The 16053-nt window shown below is 43.9% G+C and overlaps 1 protein-coding gene across 6 annotated transcripts in view; it reads right to left on the bottom strand.

The window, feature by feature from the left end:
• LOC144682972 (nectin-1-like) overlaps window positions 1–16053 on the bottom strand; it is a 93607-nt gene that overhangs the window by 52426 nt on the left and 25128 nt on the right. For 5 of the 6 annotated variants that reach the window (XR_013577145.1, XR_013577144.1, XM_078545906.1 and 2 more), the window contains exons 2-4: window positions 8465–8803; window positions 4396–4698; window positions 1730–1835 (exon numbers count right to left, since the gene is read on the bottom strand). Coding sequence is in view for 3 of the 6 variants with exons in the window: in XM_078545906.1 (XP_078402032.1) it covers window positions 1730–1835; window positions 4396–4698; window positions 8465–8803 (748 nt within the window). In the remaining 3 variants the exon portion in view is untranslated. The remainder of the gene's footprint in view (window positions 1–1729; window positions 1836–4395; window positions 4699–8464; window positions 8804–16053) is intronic. The other variant, XR_013577146.1, reaches the window with a different exon arrangement.

The following is a 16053-nucleotide window of genomic DNA, read 5'->3' as shown; positions in this document are numbered from 1 at the left end:
TGTCCATACAATAAGTGCTGATATATCCCCCACTAATACTGTGTGAGATCCCTGGGCGGTGTAACCCCTTAAGTGCATGGTGCCATTATGAGAGTGTGAGATTGAAGTGATCTGAAGGTTAACTTACCCTCACAGAGCGGATGAGATCATTCATCCTCTTCCTGCACTGGATGATGTTTCTCTGGCGGGTGCCTGACCCGCTGATCTCCCTTGTAGTCACCTCTCAGGCTGGTGAAGTGAGGTTGGTGGGCCTCCTGGAGCCATCCCTTGGGTAGAGGACATCCCGGTGATCCAAGACTCTATGGATGAGGGCCTCAAGGAAGCCATTGTTGAACCTGTGATCTGCTTTTTCTTCAGTCGAGCCATATCAAGAAATTTCCTGCACACAGCTGAGCTGGAGGGAGTGACTGTGTGTGCTCGGGTGGTGTTTAAATATGGTGCCCAGACCTTCGACCCTATTAGGTAATGGCGGGGCAGGTGATTTGGTGATGATTATGTCTGAGAACCACTCAGCAATGCATAATTAGTTAGCTTCTGAGTGCAAAATCAGACATAATATCCTGCCCTGCCTCCCAGCAGGAAACACGCTACGAAACCCGCCCACTTAGTCTCCAAAGGGAAAATTCCATGCAGTGTCAGTTTCCACATGTACTCTGAAGACACTCAGCTTTATCTCACCATAACCTCTATTGACCCCTCCACTATCCCGAAATTGTCAGACTGCTTTTCCAATACTGGATGAACAGAAATATCCTCCAATTAAATATTGAGAAGATTGAAGCCATTGTATTTGGTCCCTGATACAAACTCTGCTCCCTTGCCACCCTATCCTGCACCCTGGCAGCTGTCTGAGGCTGAACCAGATGTTTCACAAACATAGTGTCATATAGTGACCTCGAGGTGAACTTTCACAGCTTCGTGTTGTCACTAAGACTGTATATTTCCACTTCTGCAACCTTGCCAGATTCCGCCCCTGCCTCCGTTCTTCTGCTGCTGAAACCTCTTCCATGCGTTTGTTAATTCCAGACTTGATTATTTCAACTCACTCTTGCCTGGCTCCCACATTGCACCCTTGTACCCATCCTAAACTGAAGGCCATCCAAAATTCTGCTACCTGTGTCCTAACTAGCATCAAATTCCATTTACCTATCATCCCTGTGCTCGCTGATCTACATTGGTTCCCAGTTATGCAGTGCCACGACTTTAAAATTCCTATCTTTGTCTTCAAATCCTTCCATGGCCTGACACCTCACGTTCACTGCCATCTCCTCCAGACCTCCAACCCTCCAAGATATCCACGCTCATCTAATTCTTGTCTTTTGAACATCCTTGATTTTAATTGCTTCACCACTTGTGGCGGTGTCTTCAGCTGCCTGGGCCCTAAGCTCAGGAATTCCCTCTTTAAATCTTTCCACCATTCTGCTTTCATCCTTTAAGACACTCCTTAAATACTACCTCATTTGACCAAGCTTTTAATACCCAAGACCTCCTTATGGGGCCTAGTGTCATATTTTGATTATAATGCCTCCATGGAGCATCTTGAGAAGTTTCATTACATTAGAGGTGCTATATAACTGCAAGTTGTTGTTATTGCTAACGGATAGAGAATCGTACAGTACAGGAATTGGTCAAATTGATCTTCATGTGAATGTGAAGCTCAGTGCCTGAAACTTTATACTAGCAAACAAGTCTTTGTGGCACCATGGCAACAAAACAGAAATGTCCTTACTTTGTCCAGAAGTATTTAGTAGCAGGTGGGTTAGCATCTGCAGCACAAACCAGGAGTAAGCTGCCGTGTTCAGTCTTTTGAGGTGTGACAATAGCTGATGACATATCTGAAAAAAAACATTTTTTTTCAAACATTTGAAATAATTGAAAACAATATACAATTCAAACATATATTTTTGAGGAATGATGATCATTCTACATAGAAATTATAAGACAGAAAAATGCTTTATGCCCCATCAAGACTGTTTTAATGTTTTACTCTCAACATGATCAGTAGTCTAATCCTATGAACCCATAATCGTTTATCCCCCTTTTCCTTAAAGAAGGCAAAGAAAATTGGGCTGTGTATGAAATAAACTGCCAATTTACTAACGCCTGTTTTGTGCTACCATCCAAGATTAATTTCACCGTCTCTTGTATCTGGGTAAGAAATTGCCTAAAGGTTACAGCAGACAAGTCTTGACACTGATAATCAAATAGTCAATGAAATATGAAAGCTCCTCTGTTAATTAGGGCAGCTGACATGGTATGTTATGGGAACACAGGATTAGGCTACTCATCATGTCTGTAGTCAGGGTCGACAATTGGAATTTCCAATAGTTACCCAGAAAAAAAGTGTGAAGAACTAAAACCTCTTCTAACTTCTGGCAACTATCGTAAAGACCAGACTGACCCCACAGGACTCCCCCATGCCCCCTTGACCTCCAGACGCCTCTAACTCCCAAATCCTATCTACTTACATTAGACACTTAACTTCCTCTGGCCTGTCAATTTCCCTGGCCCTTTAAACTTATTTGCTTTACGGCAGCAAGTGCTGTAAAAAAGGGGCGTGGCCTCTTGAATACATTGGATTTAGACTTTGCTGGGGCCCGCAAGGATTCTTTCCATGCAGGCCCCAAGTAGCTCCAGCGAACGGAAATGGCAACGGAATTTTCAGGAACAGGTAAGTGTGCATTTATTTTTTCTAATTTCTGCAGGCCAGCACTTTCCAACACTAGTCGGAAGATATGGCCCTTTACGTATGTGAACGTTAAGAAGTTCGAAGCAGCATTTTACAGAGCATAACCTTTTTCCTCATTGAATTTCTGTTCATCTTGGGCATGGGCCTCACCATGGTGGGTGTGGGGAAGGGAGCTCAGGAATTGAGGTGATCCTGGGGCTGGGCTGGTCCCACACATTATGGGCAGGCTACCAACTGTATGCGCTCGAATGGAGAAAATGCAGCAACACTGGGGCTTGCGCGTGTTTGCAATATTCAAAACATTTATAGAATATGATATTTCAGGCACAAGAAATGAAATAGTCATTTGGTAGTACAGAATTTGAGTATTGCTGGAAGAAAAAAGAATCAAAAGAATCAAGAGTCCACTTGCCAACTCATCAGCACACTCTTCTCATGCAGTATAAATTGTTGTTCCCTTTGAAATTTGATATCCTTGAGACCGTCCTGATGAGTGCAAGATGAAAAGCTTCAACAATTGCAGACATTTTGAAAATGAATGCTGTTTTTGCAAATCCCCCATGCAGTTCCCAATGTTGGAGCAGTAGCAGAATTACTAAATAGGCCACTGGAACATGGCAATCAACTGGCCTCTGAAAAGTTGCACTGCCTCAATATTCACAAGAAGCCAAGACAGGGCAGGAAGCACTAAATGAAATGAGGATAGAAGCAGGGAAAGCTGTGGCTGAAATTGTTCATAGTACATTAGAATTTAAGCGTGGGATGAAATGCTAAAGGACTGTTATTCATAGTCAACAGATGCTACAGAACATCAAACAGGAAGAATAAAAAAGCAGAGTACTACTTAAATGGAGAACGACTGCAGAATTCGGAGGTGCAGAGGGATCTAGGGTCAGCATGCAATCAAAAAGGCTAATGGAATGCTATCCTTTATTACGAGATGAATTGAACATAAAAGTAAGCATGTTATACTTCAGTTATACAGGGCATTGGCGAGACTGCATCTCGAATACTGTGTGCAGTTTTGGTCTCCTTATTTAAGGAAAGATGTAAATGCATTGAAGGCAGTTCAGAGGAGGTTTATTAGATTGATACCTGGAATGAACAGGTTGCCTTATGAGGATAGGTTTGACAGGCTGGGCTTGTTTCCAGTGGAGTTTAGAAAAGTGAAGGGTGACTTGATTGCAGAATAAAAGATCCTGAATGGTCTTGACAAGGTGGACATGGAAAGGATATTTTCTCTTGTGGATGAGTCCAGTACTAGGGGGCACTGTTTTAAAATTAGGGATCGCCCTTATAGGACAGAGATGAGGAGAATTTTATTTCTCTCAGAGGGTTGTGCAACTTTGGAACTCTCTGCCTCAGAAGGCAGTGGAAGAGGGGTCACTGAATATTTTTAAGGCAGAGGTAGATTGATTTCCTTGCCTAACAAGAATCTAAGGTTATCGGGGGTAGATGGGAATATGGAACTTGAAACACAAACAGGCCAGCCATGATCTTTTTGAATGGTGGAGCAGGCTTGAGGGGCCGAATTGCCTACTTTTGCTCCTATTTCGTAAGTTTGTATGTTTAATTGCTCCTCACTTCCAGCAAATGAAGGTAGTTAAAATGGAGCCTTAATCGATTCTATTTCAGTCCTTGTGCCTCATTATGTACTTGCACATGTAAACAAATATAAGGACAAAGCTGTAAGTAATTGTGATTACAGGCAATATTCAGCTTATAAGGAGCTTGTATAGGACTTTTCAGAGTTGGATGTTCCACAACACAGGAAATATTCTGCCTGTTCATTGATTTTGTTGGACACAGATGAAAATGGCTGGAGACGGTCACAGTCCCATTAGCAGCAGGAGGCTCAATACTTTGATTGGCATGGAAAGTGAAAGGTGTTTCCCAAGTGATGGTAGCAGCTGGTTTCGCATTTGCTGCTGTACAGGTGACATGGAGGCGTTCACTGCAGTCATCCGGCGAGAAAACTGGATACGTCTGTACCATAACAGTTGGTGGAACTAAATCAAGAAAACAAAAATTGGCATAGTTTAGATCATTTTCTTTTCAAATGCTTAGTTAACATTTTAAACCGCTGGACGTGGTTTTCAATAAAACGACACTGAAATTCCACAGCAGACATCCTGCTCTCCTGCTGTGGTAGGACTGTGCAAACCATTCCTGCGCCGTTCCTTCACTGTCGCTTGGTCAAAATCCTGGAACTCCTTTCCTAACAGCACTGTGGATGTTCCTACGACATACGGACTATAGCAGTTCAAGAAGGCAGCTCACCACCACCTTCTCAAGGGCAATTAGGGATGTGCAATAAATGCTGGCCTAGCCAGCAATGCCCAATTCCCATGAACGCATAAAAAAAAGCTAAATATTCCACCTCTTTGGATTATAAAAGAGCTGTTTGTTCTTGTTGGGTGAGTTCAATTGTCTCTGCCACATCTGCATTGGGTCAGGTGGTGTCAAGCTTAGCTGCAGCGTGAGAAATGACAGGCGCGTGAAGCCAATCAGTACTCGACAATTCCCCAACATTTTGCCAAATGCATCGAGTGGGGTCAAGGTTCGCTGGAGAGTGGGGAAAAAAAGTCCAATTTTCAGACACTGCCAGTTTCTGGGTAGCTGGATTTGAGGTACTCTACCAGTGTCTAAAATTACATGTATGATCATCATTGGGATGTGCCAGATTTTGTTAAATACTTCCCCATTCTCTCAAACAGATTGGGGTATCTGCCTTTCAGCAGAGTTCATTAAAATATCCACCTCCACTTTGTCCCATTGGTTCCATTTTATTATCTGCCAAGTTTCTAAAAAAAGACTGGACTTTTAGAAATGAATCCTCAGAGACATGAAGCTGACTTTACATCAAGATTGAGTTTAAACCAAAAATCCCTTTCAAACGTAACAAGAGCTTTTCAGACCTGTTGGACAGAAGGGCTCTCAGAAGTGGAATATTTGTCCACTTTTCTGGATTTTATCTTAGGCATTCAACTTCAGCAGCTCACTACAGTCATGTGATCTTTCTCAATAACAATATCCTTTGGCTCTGCAATTCTCTGGGAGTTCCCATCATCTGTCAAGTTACAACAGAAGATTAGGGGGAACCCACAGGATTTCCAAGGCCATTGTGTGTCTGTGGGTTTCATTACCAATTGGTAGGACTAATATATGGTAGGTATGGTAATATGGTAGGAAGTTCTGAGGAACAAAGGGACAAAGGCGTGTGTGTCGATGGATCTCTGAAGGTGGAGGGGCATGTTAGTGGGGTGGTAAAAAAGGCACATGGGGCACTTGCCTTTATCAATCGAGGCATACATTACAAAAGTAGGGAGGTCATGTTGGATTTGTATAGACCCTTGGTGAGGCCACAACTGGAGTACTGTATGCAGTTCTGGTCGCCACATAAAAGGAAGGATGTGACTGCACTGGAGAGGGGTGCTGAGGAGATTCGCCAGGATATTGCCTGGGATGAAACATTTAAGTTATGAAGAGAGGTTGGATAGACTTGGGTTGTTTTCATTGGAGCAGGGAAGACTGAGGGGCGACCTGATCGAGGTGTACAAGATCATGAGGGGCATGGACAGGGTCGACAGGGAACAGCTGTTCCCCTTAGTTGAAAGGTCAGTCACAAGGGGACATAAGTTCAAGGTGAGGGGCAGGAGGTTTAGGGGGATGTGAGGAAAACATTTTTTACCCAGAGGGTGATGACAGTCTGGAATGCACTGCCTGGGAGGGTGGTGGAGGCGGGTTGCCTCACATCCTTTAAAAAGTACCTGGATGAGCACTTAGCACATCATAACATTCAAGGCTATGGGCCAAGTGCTGGTAAATAGGATTAGGTAGGTAGGTCAGGTGCTTCTCACATGTCAGTGAAGACTCGATGGGCTGAAGGGCCTCTTCTGCACTGTGTGATTCTGTGAATATACAGTTCGAAAGGAGCAGAAAGCCTCAGCATGTGTATTGTATCAATTTTTATAAAAGAAAGTCTGTTGCTGCTGCAACTCGCTGGCTGTTCCCCAAGTCACAAGATTCTAGTCTACATTTGATTCTATAAGGCCGATTCTTCAATTGGATTTTCCTGGTGAAGTGTGGTACTCACTTGAAGTGTTAGTAAGGACATCGCAGTCTTGAGGCCCCTGACTTTCTATAAATTAATGGAAAATCAAGGGGATATGGGTTTGTAATTTTCTGACGAGAGTTCCCTGTGAGCATCGTTGAATGACCGATCAAATATAATACGGTCAAAAACAAATTTTCCATATAAATGTTTTTGTTCATGAAACTCATTTCCTTGGTAAATTTTAATATAGTTTTCCAATTTTACAAAGTGGAAAACTCAGTAAGTCATGCTCACAAGAAATTTGGATTCAAGCAAATTGATATCAAGTCCAGTCTAATTCTGGCTGGGTCTGTAGTTTGCTGGTGAATCCAACTGTAAGTAAATTTGCTTATTCAAGCTAAAAGTTTTTTATAGATCAGCCCCAGGCTAAGTGCAGCATTTTAAACAGATGGTGGGTATGACCAGTACAAATCAGAAATTCAGGCACGAGCATTACAAGGTTTCAAACCATTCATTTAAATCAGTAAGATGCCTGAGTTTTTGATATGCATTTCCATGTGTGAAGGTCCTTGCTTGTGTATTGCTCCATTTGTAATAAAGGCTGGAAGACGGTAAAGAAGGCAAATGGTATGTTGGCCTTCATAGCGAGAGGATTCGAGTACATGAGCAGGGATGTCTTGCTGCAATTATACAGGGCCTTAGTGAGGCCACACCTGGAAAACTGTGTGCAGTTTTGGTCTCCTTATCTGAGGAAAGATATTCTTGCTATAGAGGGAGTGCAGCAAAGGCTTACCAGACTGATTCCTGGGATGGCGGGACTGGCATGAGGAGATTGAGTTGGTTAGGATTATATTCGCTGGAGTTCAGAAGAATTCAGAAGGGGGATCTCATAGAAACCTATAAACTTCTAACAGGACTAGACAGGGTAGATGCAGAAAGGATGTCCCCGATGGTGGGAGAGTCCAGAACCAGGAGTCACAGTCTGAGGATACGGGGTAGACCATTTGGGACTGAGATGAGGAGAAATTTCTCCAACCAGAGAGTGGTGAGCCTGTGGAATTCGCTACCACAGAAAGCAGTTGAGGCCAAAACATTGTATGTTTCAAGAAGGAGTCAGATATAGCTCTTGCGGCAAAAGGGATCAAAGGATATAGGGACAAAGTGGGAGCAGGCTATTGAGTTGGATGATCAGTCATGATCATAATGAATGGCGGAGCAGGCTCAAAGGGACTACTCCTGCTCCTAGTTCCTATGTTTCTATGAATGTTTCCTTAAGAAACGCTTGCATTTACATCACACCCTCAGGATGTTCCAAAGCGTTTTCCAGCCAATTAAACACTTTTGAACCATAGACACTGCTGTAAAGTCAGAAATTCAGCAATTAATTAGTGAACAGCAAGGTCCCACAAACAGCAATGTGATAATGACCAGATAACCTGCCTTCATGATGTTGCTTGAAGGATAAATATTAATCAGGACAGCAGGGAGAACTCGCACATTCTGCTTTGAAACAATGCCATGAAATCTTTTCGGTACATCTGACAGGGCAATTTAATGTCCTATCCGAAAGGCAGCACCTCTAATAATGCAGCATTCCCTCAGCACTGCATTGGAGTGTCAGCATAGATTTGTGCTCAAGTGTCTAGTGTCTTCCAACTCTGGCAAGAGTAAGCCACACTGATATTAAAGTCAGACATTAACATGGAAACTTTCCATACCTTGTACAGTTAGCTGTATTTCTTCTTCAACAGGCCCAGCAGGGAAGAAGGTGAAAATGCAGGTGTATGTCCCCTCATCATGTAGTGTGAGATTTTTTAAATACATCGTTGCATTTTTGCGACTTTTCCCAACATAGATCATTCTGCCATCAAAAATATCAACGAAATGTTGATTCTCTCCATTGATGAAAACAATTGTAAAAAATATCTGTTGTTGTTGACCATGCCTTTTTTGCCACATGAATTGCGAGACAACTTCCTTGCTGTCAATTGTGCACGGCAGCAGTGTATCGTCACCGAGAGTTTTCACAATATGTTTTCCATTCACTTTAATTGGACCTAAAAAACAAAATAATATTACTTCGACAAATAGCCACAAAACAATGGCAGGGAGGAGGAATTTTAAACCAACACACTTGGTGGAAACAAGAATAAAGGGCAGTTAAAATATCCCGGGCGACATACCCATTGATTACCCAGCTTGACACCAAGTCTGGTTGTAGCCAACTTTTATGAGCAGGTGACAAAAGTACCTGCTCAAAATCATTGAGGTCTGTCATGCCCAGTAAAGATATAATATTCTGAACTTTCGAGATACTGATTCTATCCAATGCAGACTCTTTACAAATTGACTTTAAAAAATGAACAATATGCATCGGAGTTGGCCACCAAAGGTCAGGTGACCAGCAATTTCTGTACAAAGAATTTACCCATGTCTAAATCAGCTTTCAGAAAGTTCTTAAAATATAATTGACTGTGGGTGGAATGCCCGCCCTTGAAAGGACATTAAAAACACAAAACCACTTGTGAATTTACACCTCCCATTGATTGGGTTTTTACCAAAATTCAAAATCAATGGCCCTCCACATGCAGTGTCTGCGAGCTCAACATTTATCAAAGAGAGCTGCAGAGAAAATTTGTTTATAACAAGCAAGGATGAACAGCCAAAATCATCCAAATCCTAACTAGTCACTTTGATATTGAACCAGAGACAGAGGAAGCAAGCCTGGAACCAGAAACTGACTAAGTAATGTTAGCTAGAATCCAAACAGAGAGGGAAATTTCCATAAGAAAGATGAAATTAGAGTTCCAAAGGGAAAAGGAGGAGAGAGAAATGTAGGAGGAGAGAGAAATGTAGCAGGAGAGAGAAATCAGGCAGTTTGAATTGGAAAATGCAAAACTGAAATTGGGCAATGTGGGTGCCACTAGAAATGCTGATTCTGATTCAGATTCAGAGCAGAGCTTTGATTTTCTGAAGCATTTACACTTAGTACTGAAATTCAATAAAGAAGTTGAATCCTAGTTCATTTCCTTTGAGAAAATTGGGTGAGTGACTATGGAGGGAATATGGTCATCATGGGCGACCTGAGATGGCATGGAGAGGACATGGGGTGGTATGGGCCATCTGAGGGCGATGGAAGTGTTGTGGATGATCTGAGGAAGCATGGAGGTGGTAGAGAGCTGTGAGGGGGTGAGAGATGAGGTTTAAGGGGGCTTTAAATAACATTCACAGCTGGACTGCTGTGTCTGAGAACTGAGGCAGGCCTTCTAACCAGCCCATCTCTGCAACTACATCCTTCCTACACTTCATTGCTGGTTGCAAACTGCAGTGTGAACTCAAACCCTATGTGAAAAAACAGAAATCCCTGGAAAATTCACTTATGGATCAGACGTGCAGTGTAGAAGCAGCAAAAATGATGAAGTGTCATTTCCCAAACCTACACTAAAATGTCAGCCAACATAGAGTAGTTAAGGCAAATAGTATAGATGCATTTACGGGGCAGTTAGATAGGAGAAAGTGATGAGGGATAATCACATGATGAGGATGAGGGATAAAGTGAGGGAGGCTCATGTGGGATACACTGGCATACTGCATTTAGGTGAAAATTCTATATAAAGTTACAAACATTTTTTTTTGTCTCCCTATATATTATTTGGGGAATATGTTTGGGGCTGCTTTTGGTCCAAATCGATGAAGTCATGGTTTGAAGAGCTGGGCACGGAAGTCAGAACGCCCAGTTTATGGTACTCCTTATGACGTAATGTGGCTCCTGCATCCAAATCTAGCTCATTAATATGTCAAAGAGATCAGTGGTCCCAATACTAACCCCTGTTAGTATTGCACTGTATACCTTCCTGCAGCTTAAAAACAGGCATTCACCAATACTCTCCCTGATCTGTCACTTTTATTCCACGGATTTCAACTTTGCTAACAAGCTTGTTATGTCCTACTTTGCCTTTTGGAAGTCCATGCACACCATGTCAACTGCATTAATCTCATCAACCCTCTGATACCTCATCATAAAACTCAATCAAGTTAGTTAAATACTATTTTCTTTGATCCGATCTGTGCTAGCTTTTCCTAATTAATCCACATTTATCCAGTGACTTAATTTTGTCTAAAAGCTTTCCCACCATTGAGGTTAAACTGATCAGCCTGTCGTGCTGAGTTTATCCGAACACACAAATTCTCCAGAACTAGGTGGCACTGTTTTAAATTAAAATTGCTGTTTTAGGACAGAGGTGACATTTTTTCTCTCAAAGGGTTATGCGACTTTGGAACTCTCTGTTTCAGAAGGCGCTGAAGGCGGCGTCATTGAATATTTTTAAGGCGGAGGTGGATAAATTCTTAATGGGCAAGGGAATCAAAGGTTATCAGGGATAGATGGGAATGTGGAATTCAAAATGCTCGGAGATCAGTCATGATCTTATTGAATTGAATGGAGCAGGCTCAAGGGGTTGAATGGCCTTCTCCTGCTCCTATTTCTTATGTTCTTATGTGCTCTGTACCCACCCATCATCTATGTATCTAGTGAGAATCGGGAGATTACAGCCAGTGCCCCCAAACTCTGAACCCTTACTGTCCTCCGTATCCTTGGCTATATCCCATCTAGCCCTAATGACTAGCGGCTTTCAGTACAGCCGGCCTTTCTGATACCTCCTCTTCATCAGTTTTTAGTCCATCCAGTGTCTCACCTATCTCTCCTTTCACTGTGACTTTGGCATTGTTTTCTTCCTTAGTAAAGACAGATGCAAAACACACATTTCGTGCCAAAACTGTGCCCTTTGCCTCCATGCACAGATCTCTGATTTGGCTCCTAGTCAGTCGCACCCCTCATCTTAAAATCCTTTTCCTATTTACATGCTTATAGAACACATCTGAATTCCCTTTTATGTTCACTGGCAATCGATTTTCATACTCTCTCTCATTTCTTTTTTCATGTCTCCTCTGCACTATATTCTATCTAGTTCACACTTGTATTGTCAATTTGACACCTGTCGTACATTTTCAAAAATTATTCTTTCATGGAATATGAGTGCCAGTGGCTAGGCCAGCATTTGTTGCCCATCCATAGTAGCCCTTGACAAGGTGGTGCTGAGCTGTCTTCTCCAACCACTGCAGTCCATGTGGTAACAGTACACCCACAGTGCTGATAGAAAAGGAGTTCCAGGATTTTGGCCCAGTGACAGCAAAGTAATGGCAATATAGTTCCAAGTCAGGATGGTGTGTGGAGGAGCTTGCAGGTGGTGCTGTTCCCGGGCGTCTGCTGCCCTTGTCCTTCTAGGTGGTATATGGTTTGGAAATTGCTTTTGAAGGAGCCTCAGTGAGTTGCTGAAGTGCATCCTGTACCCTTGTTCCTGCTTCATCTTACTCTCTATCTCTCATGTCACCCTGGAAGTTCTTTCTCTGGTTTCCAGGCCTTATAGGAACGCAGGTACAATGTATCTCGACTTTACCCGAGCCACCTCCACATTTACCCATACCAGATCCATTCTCATTGCATTGAAATTGGCCCTTCCCTATTCATTATTTTACTCTGAATTGCTCCTTGTCCTTTTCCATAACATTTTCTGCTGCTTGCTTCATTACCCATGTTGCTCAACCTACCTTTGGACCTTTTTTATTGTTTTTTTTGTCTTTCACTTTTCTGTCCCTGTGTTTTTCTATTCCCATTTAATGCTTCTGCAGTTCATTACCTCCACCACTTAAGATGTTTCGTCTATTTGTTAGTCTGTTAGTCTGCAAACAATATATCTCAAAACCTAAGGAACAGATTTCAACGAAACTTGGCACACAGTTAAGGTATGGCCCAAGGAAAGAACTGCTTAGTATTGGGGAAACATCTGGATCCAAATCTGGATCAAGGTCCTGGATTATTTTTTGAAGGATCCGGAATTGACTTTTTCTTTTAGAATGTTGGGTTCCTGATAGTTTTAGGATGTTGTGAATTGTCACAGCTGTTGTGCTGGAATTTTACAAAGCAGTCAAAACGTGAGCAGAGTTTTCACAGCAGGTTGTGGGATGTGAATTAGCCAGAAGCCTCCACTGTGAGATGGAAGCTCTGAATAAAAATACTTCTTTTTTCAGCTTTGTAGTTACAGAGCATCAACCAACAGGGAACGGCGCAAAGAAGAGCTGCATAATTTTAATAACACTGACTAACACAGTGTGGTGGAGGTATGGGCTTGACTGGATTTAATGGAGGTACTGGGATTCTCGCCTGTCAGCTAGAGAGCCAGTAGGAACCTCACGTCACCTCTTTTCAGGCTGGCCCGCCTCATCGTGTACGATAAACGAATAGCGCTAGGCTTACCCCGGGATCAAGGACCCCAGGGTCAGAAGTACCACCTGCCAAAAGATGTCAGCAATCAGAGGCCAGCAGCTCTATTGAATGGCAGCACCACTCAGGATATGGTGGCTGTTGCTGGTACAACACCCCCCCGAGGCCCAGGATCGTCACAGACCTAAGCCTGAATTTTACGCTTGGTGAGGGAGTGCGATCGGCAGGCCTGGAAGCGGATGTGATATCCGCTTCTGCCTGCGATCAGCTCCTGACCTGATTTCTCTCGGGCTACCCAATTAACAGCCAGCCAGCATGGAACACGCTGTGACTGGCTCATCATTGCCCGCCAGGGGCTGGCGCCAGGGTCCAATGGGGTGGTGGGGGGATTTGAAAATGGACGGGGAGCACCCTGAAGGCTGCCAAGGGGTGGTCAGAAACCCCAGAGAAATGCATGTGTGCGTGTCAGTGTCTGAAAGAATATTTTCTGTCGGAGCAGTAACTATGGCCTCAGGACCTGCTTCCTATGCAGGTGGAATGGCAATGCCCGTCGGCACTCTGCTCCCCATTTTACCGATGATTACCTCACGTGTTCTTCTGGAGGAAGTGATTGTCCGACGGGCTATACTGATTCCACGAGACGGGAAGAGGAGGTCACCTCACCAAACCAAGGCGGCATGGACAGAGGTGTTGTGAGCAGCACTTGACTCCAGTGAAGGAAAAGGTTCAGAAACTTTCTGTACTCTGCCAGGGTGAGTACTGAGTCCATGTGGAACTGTGTATAGATGTTTTAGTGGGTGGGAGGACTTGTTGGTGCTCACGGGTGTGAAATGCAGAGTGCCAGATGGCACATATCCCAGTGCCTTGAGAGACTGCAAAATGTGCCTAGTTGGCTTGGTGAGGTGTGCCAATGTGATGGGCACCTGCACCTGTGTCTCTTGGTGGGGTGGGAGGGATATGGTCTGACATGTAGAGGGGAGGCTCATGAAAGCACTGTCGTCCTCAGAGGAGAAGAGGAGTTATAATGCTCAGGAGTGAGGACAAACAGGTAGAGGTGTGCCCAACCTCCTGATTATAACGCAGGCAGAGGAGGAAGTTCTGGAGTTGGCATGTGAGCATGGAGCCAAGTCCACAGGTCATGGAGAAGCACAGGTCTCGGAGGCAGGTAAGAGTCCAGCGGACGGGCAGAGACTGGGGGAGGATATAGGAGGTGTAGGGCAGTGGCATTTGGAATGAGATGTTTAAACCCATTTTCCCTGTTGCTTGTCCATTCACAATACCTCTGAGAGGCAGGGAGGTCCATTATGATAAGCAACCAGAACGCATGCCCTGTGACTTTGTAATGTTTGCTGACATTTTCTCTTCTTCCCCAAGATGTGCCCAGCCTCAGGATGCCAGGCAGACCCAGAGGACCCTCCCTTGACCCCCCCAAGGAGCTGCTCATCGATGCACCCGTGTCACATCTCCCCTCTGCACCAATTACCAGTGTAGACACAGGCACGTTGGTGGGCATTAGCATGTTGGATTAGATGGTATTGCACAATGGTGAGGGCACATCACACTCGCCTGAGAAGCTGATGGAGGCAGACTCCAGAAGGCATAACAACCAGAGGACTGCTGGAGACCAAGACGATGCTGACTCCGAGGTAGATGAGCCCCTGGAGTTGTCCATCAGACGGCAGATGCTGGATGTCCAACGGGATGCACAGGAAGATCTAGCAGAGGTCCCTGAGGGTTTGCATGCCATGGTCTCTGTCCTGGAGGAGTCCATGCACAGCATGAGCACTCCATTGAGCCAAAGCTCTGACCACACAGCCTCCTCCATTGAGAGAGTGGCAACTTTCATGGAGTCTCCAGGAACTCAATCAGGGGTTTCTGGGTTTGCTTTCAGACCCAGAGGCTCATGCACTGGCAGTGACCTCAGCAGGCCACTGCCAGTGAGAGAGATGAATGAGGCACCTCATCACTCTGCTAATTGCCTATCCACCAATGGTGGGCAGGGAGGTTCAAACCCAAAGGTTCTGGGTACTAGATTTTGGTGTAACCAAACTATTTTTAAGTTACTTTATGTCATATTCATTGTAAGAAGCTAACAAGGCTAAACGCAATTGTGGTAACACTGAGATAAGAAGCCATTTTGATGATAAGCTTTTACACCAAATTAACCAAAACAGTATTACGAAGCAGCCACAAGTGATTGACCAAATAGTGTACCTCCATTAAGTTACAATTGAAAGATAAGTAATTAATAATCAGTAGTTAATTAGAAGAAGTTACTTTACATTATTTCTGTATTTCTCTATTAGCATTTCTTATGAGGAGAGATTGAGTTGGTTAGGATTATATTCGCTGGAGTTCAGAAGAATGAAGGGGGATCTCATAGAAACCTATAAAATTCTAACAGGACTAGACAGGGTAGATGCAGGAAGGATGTTCCCGATGGTGGGGGAGTCCAGAACCAGGGGTCACAGTCTGAGGATACTGGGTAGACCATTTAGGACTGAGATGGAGAGAAATTTCTTCACCCAGAGAGTGGTGAGCCTGCGAAATTTGCTACCACAGAAAGTAGTTGAGGCCAAAACATTGTATGTTTTCAAGAAGGAGTTAGATGTAGCGAAAGGGATCAAAGGGTATGGGGAGAAAGCGGGAGCAGGCTATTGAGTTGGATGATCAGCCATGATCACGAAGAATGGCGGATAACAGAGGCAGAATATAGGTAAAGTATACTTATCAATGAAATTCTACCAACTCCACGCATTCAAATGGGTGATCAATCTAAGAGAAGTGGACAACAACTTGAATTCCTCACACCGACAGAGAAACAGTCACTGCCTTTGAGAAGCACTAACCTTCCTGGGATTTCTACTGGCAGGGAATCCGCCACTGAACCAGTCCCAGTACTAATACTCATCTGGCCTGAGGTTTATTGGAACGACCTTCGGGCTGATGGAATACTCAACTATCCCCAAAAGTCTAAACTGGCACTTCCACACTTGATGTACACAAAGTTGGTTCCCACAACCCTCT

The sequence above is a fragment of the Cetorhinus maximus genome, chromosome 7, assembly GCF_964194155.1.
Source record: "Cetorhinus maximus chromosome 7, sCetMax3.hap1.1, whole genome shotgun sequence".
Lineage (NCBI taxonomy): Eukaryota > Metazoa > Chordata > Chondrichthyes > Lamniformes > Cetorhinidae > Cetorhinus > Cetorhinus maximus.
This window is presented reverse-complemented; position numbering and strand designations above follow the sequence as displayed.